The sequence below is a fragment of the Lepisosteus oculatus genome, chromosome 5 (genome assembly GCF_040954835.1).
Source record: "Lepisosteus oculatus isolate fLepOcu1 chromosome 5, fLepOcu1.hap2, whole genome shotgun sequence".
In the NCBI taxonomy this organism is placed as follows: Eukaryota; Metazoa; Chordata; class Actinopteri; order Semionotiformes; family Lepisosteidae; genus Lepisosteus; species Lepisosteus oculatus.
This window is the reverse complement of record NC_090700.1, coordinates 2,226,889-2,229,873: the sequence shown is the minus strand read 5'-3', so window position 1 is coordinate 2,229,873 and position 2,985 is coordinate 2,226,889. Positions and strand designations below refer to the sequence as shown.

At 35.0% G+C, this 2,985-nt stretch overlaps 1 protein-coding gene across 1 annotated transcript; it reads right to left on the bottom strand.

The window, feature by feature from the left end:
* Positions 1 to 972: 972 nt before the first annotated feature.
* On the bottom strand, positions 973 to 1,929 carry LOC102683913 (olfactory receptor 4B13-like). The gene has a single exon (XM_015341250.2). The coding sequence runs from the start codon at positions 1,927 to 1,929 to the stop codon at positions 973 to 975; it is 957 nt and encodes a 318-aa protein (XP_015196736.2).
* Positions 1,930 to 2,985: the final 1,056 nt, after the last annotated feature.

The following is a 2,985-nucleotide window of genomic DNA, read 5'->3' as shown; positions in this document are numbered from 1 at the left end:
CATTCATATAATTAACCCAAATTAGATTTTTAGTAACTAGAGCAGCAGATGCAATTTGATAATCTCCTGATTGTCACCAGTGAACAGCAGTCCCATTGCTCTCTGTAATTATTATACATTTCACACAATTGGCCTATTCACCCTGCTGACTGTGAATGTGAACTCATGTCAAATTTGCATTATGACTTACTGTAAGTGCTCAGAATTATCAGTGCATCAGGTGATATCCATCTTTGTTTTTATTGTATGTGTTTGGTCCACATACAAATATATGTAAAAGTTTGATGTCTGTACAAGTATTCAAAATGAAATAATAAACAAAATAAATTGTTTAACTTTTCAAAGTGACCCAGGTTGTTGTGAAACTATGGGCATGGCAGCACTGCACTGCTTTCAGTTATTCAATAATTTCTTACAAAGCATGGGTCTGTGTTATTTAATATATTTAATGGATTTATAAGACAACTATTCTCTGTACAAGTGAAAAATCCATTATACTGTCCAAACCTTTTTTAAACAATAGGCAGAATATTCTATTTTATCAACAGGAGTGGAGTCTCACTGGGACTTTCTCAGTTTTTTATCACGGAACAAGAAATAAATATAGTTTTTCATTGCTTAGGAGAGGGACATAGAAGATAAAAAAGAGCTGTCTTCCCTAAATTAGAGAACAAATAAGAGGTCAAAGGGCAAAGGACAAAAATAATTCAATGTTTCATCTTAGAGTGCTAATATAATATAGTAAGTGTAGTTCAACTTTTTAAATCTCTAACCTACTGACAAACAAGCAGACCAGGAAATCATTTGTATGGCCCATTACCACACACACTACTGCGTACCACTTGAGAGAACACAGTGGGGGCAAATGTAGAAAAGCAGTTTACAAGCATTTGCATTTTTCACTGATTATCAATGTTCAATCTTTCAAAAGGTTCAGTGTGTGGTTATAAAACGGATTTATTTATTTAGCCCTCATTCAGTTGTGTCTTTAACGCATGGAGCTATTATGCATGGGACTAAAACCTTTTTAACTGTTGTTCTGATTTTTGCAATTCTGATGCCGTAAATAACTGGATTGAGGAGAGGAGGAAATATTATAAAATATATTGATAATATTATTCTCACTATAAATGGGACATGTCTCATATTGAATCTATTTTGAACAATTTCAAAGAGACATCCAACTGAGTAATTTACAAGACAAATGAGATGTGGAGCACAGGTATTCACAGCTTTAACCCTGGATTCCCTAGAAGATTTCACACAAATACTAAGTATTTTTGTGTATGAATATAAAATTAAGGTCAACAGGATACCTGTGTACAGAAATGTACTGATAAGCCCATAAATGTTATTAACAGTGTTATCTATACAAGAAAGCTTGACTAATGAATAGTTGTCGCAATATACTTTCTCTATAATGTTGCCACACAATGGCAGGCACATAGTTAAGGTTATAGTGATGGCAATTCCAATTGTCGAATGCAGCCAAGTTGATACAATAAACGTGCACACTTTCTTAGGAGTCATGATGCTGTTGTATTGTAGTGGGTAACAGATGGAGACATACCTGTCATATGCCATCACAGCTAAAGTTGAAAACTCAGTACTTGCATAGGTGTGCAAGCAGAAAACTTGCACAAGACATGCGACCTTTGCAATTTCTTGTATGTCTGACAAAATGTTGACCAAAAGCGAAGGGAAGAGAGCTGTGCTTCCATACAATTCATTTGCAGACAGAGCACACAAAAAGAAATACATGGGCTCATGCAGGGTCCTCTCCACTGAGATCACTGCTATAAGAAGTGAGTTTGCAACAATGATGGCAACATAAACTACTAGAGTAATGGTGAAGTAGAAGTATCTAATCCGCCCAGTTTCTCCATATGCAGACAATATGAATGAAGTGTTGTGAGATGAGTTCCCCATGGTCCTCAGCTCTGAATCAACTACATGAGAGGGAACAGAAAATATTATATTTATTACATATATTTATAGCAATGGAACAATCTTCTGTAATCTGTGCATTGTTGAAAGTATGGACCAGTTACATTGCATTGCTTATAAAATACATCTATTAACTAACAGCTAATTATATGCATCTTGTATGAGAGATACACAAACACAAAATGAAAGGAGAACGTGCTCATACACAGAGGTGTGCAAAAACAAACACTATGCAAAATAATGTATTGTTGAATGATTTTCACTGAAGCCTCCCATGAATATATAACAAGACCTAGAAATGGTTCAATCATAAAACAAATTTCATCCATTGAGCAACTCTAGAGCAACTGATCCATCACATATTGATTAATTCAGTAACTGAAGCTGTTGGTGAACTATCACATTGTTGCTGTAGCAGTTTAAAATTTCCATCACACTGTGCTGTTTCTATGAGGCAAAACAGATATTCACATCTTTCACTGTGCACATTGACAAAGTTGTAAAGATAATGCAACAATTGTACAAAAAACCTTTTGTCCCTGAAAGCTTTTCATCTCCAGCCTTTATATTTATACGTCAGTGTTTATAAAATATTTTAATGTTTTCTAGGACCTTTGGAAGTACAAAGTATTAAAGAAGCTTTAATATAGAATAAATGTTAAAATGCTGATGCCCAGTGCTACCAGGTCATTCAATGTATCTTTAATCTACATTAACTACACTGATTGTCATTGCACACCCGTCTCCACTTACAGACTTTCTGGTTAAATTTTTAAGTACATTGAGAGAGAAGCAGACAGAGGTAGAGAGCTAAGGGGGTCCACAGAGAAGAAAATACATTTTTGTATTACCTGTGAGCTTGTTTCAGATGGTTTTGAGTCCAGAATACGCGTTGAAAAATAATTGCATGTGTTGTTCTTATATACAGTACATCACTTCAGCAAAACATCCAAATACCACCTGTAACTGGATCAGATCATGAAAATGCCCAGGGAAAAGTATTGCCAGGTGATATAATTCTGACCACCAAACACAACA

What these genes read in the sequence shown, in the direction of transcription:
- LOC102683913 (XM_015341250.2), bottom strand. Translation starts at nt 1,929, where the DNA reads ATGGGGAACTCATCTCACAACACTTCATTCATATTGTCTGCATATGGA.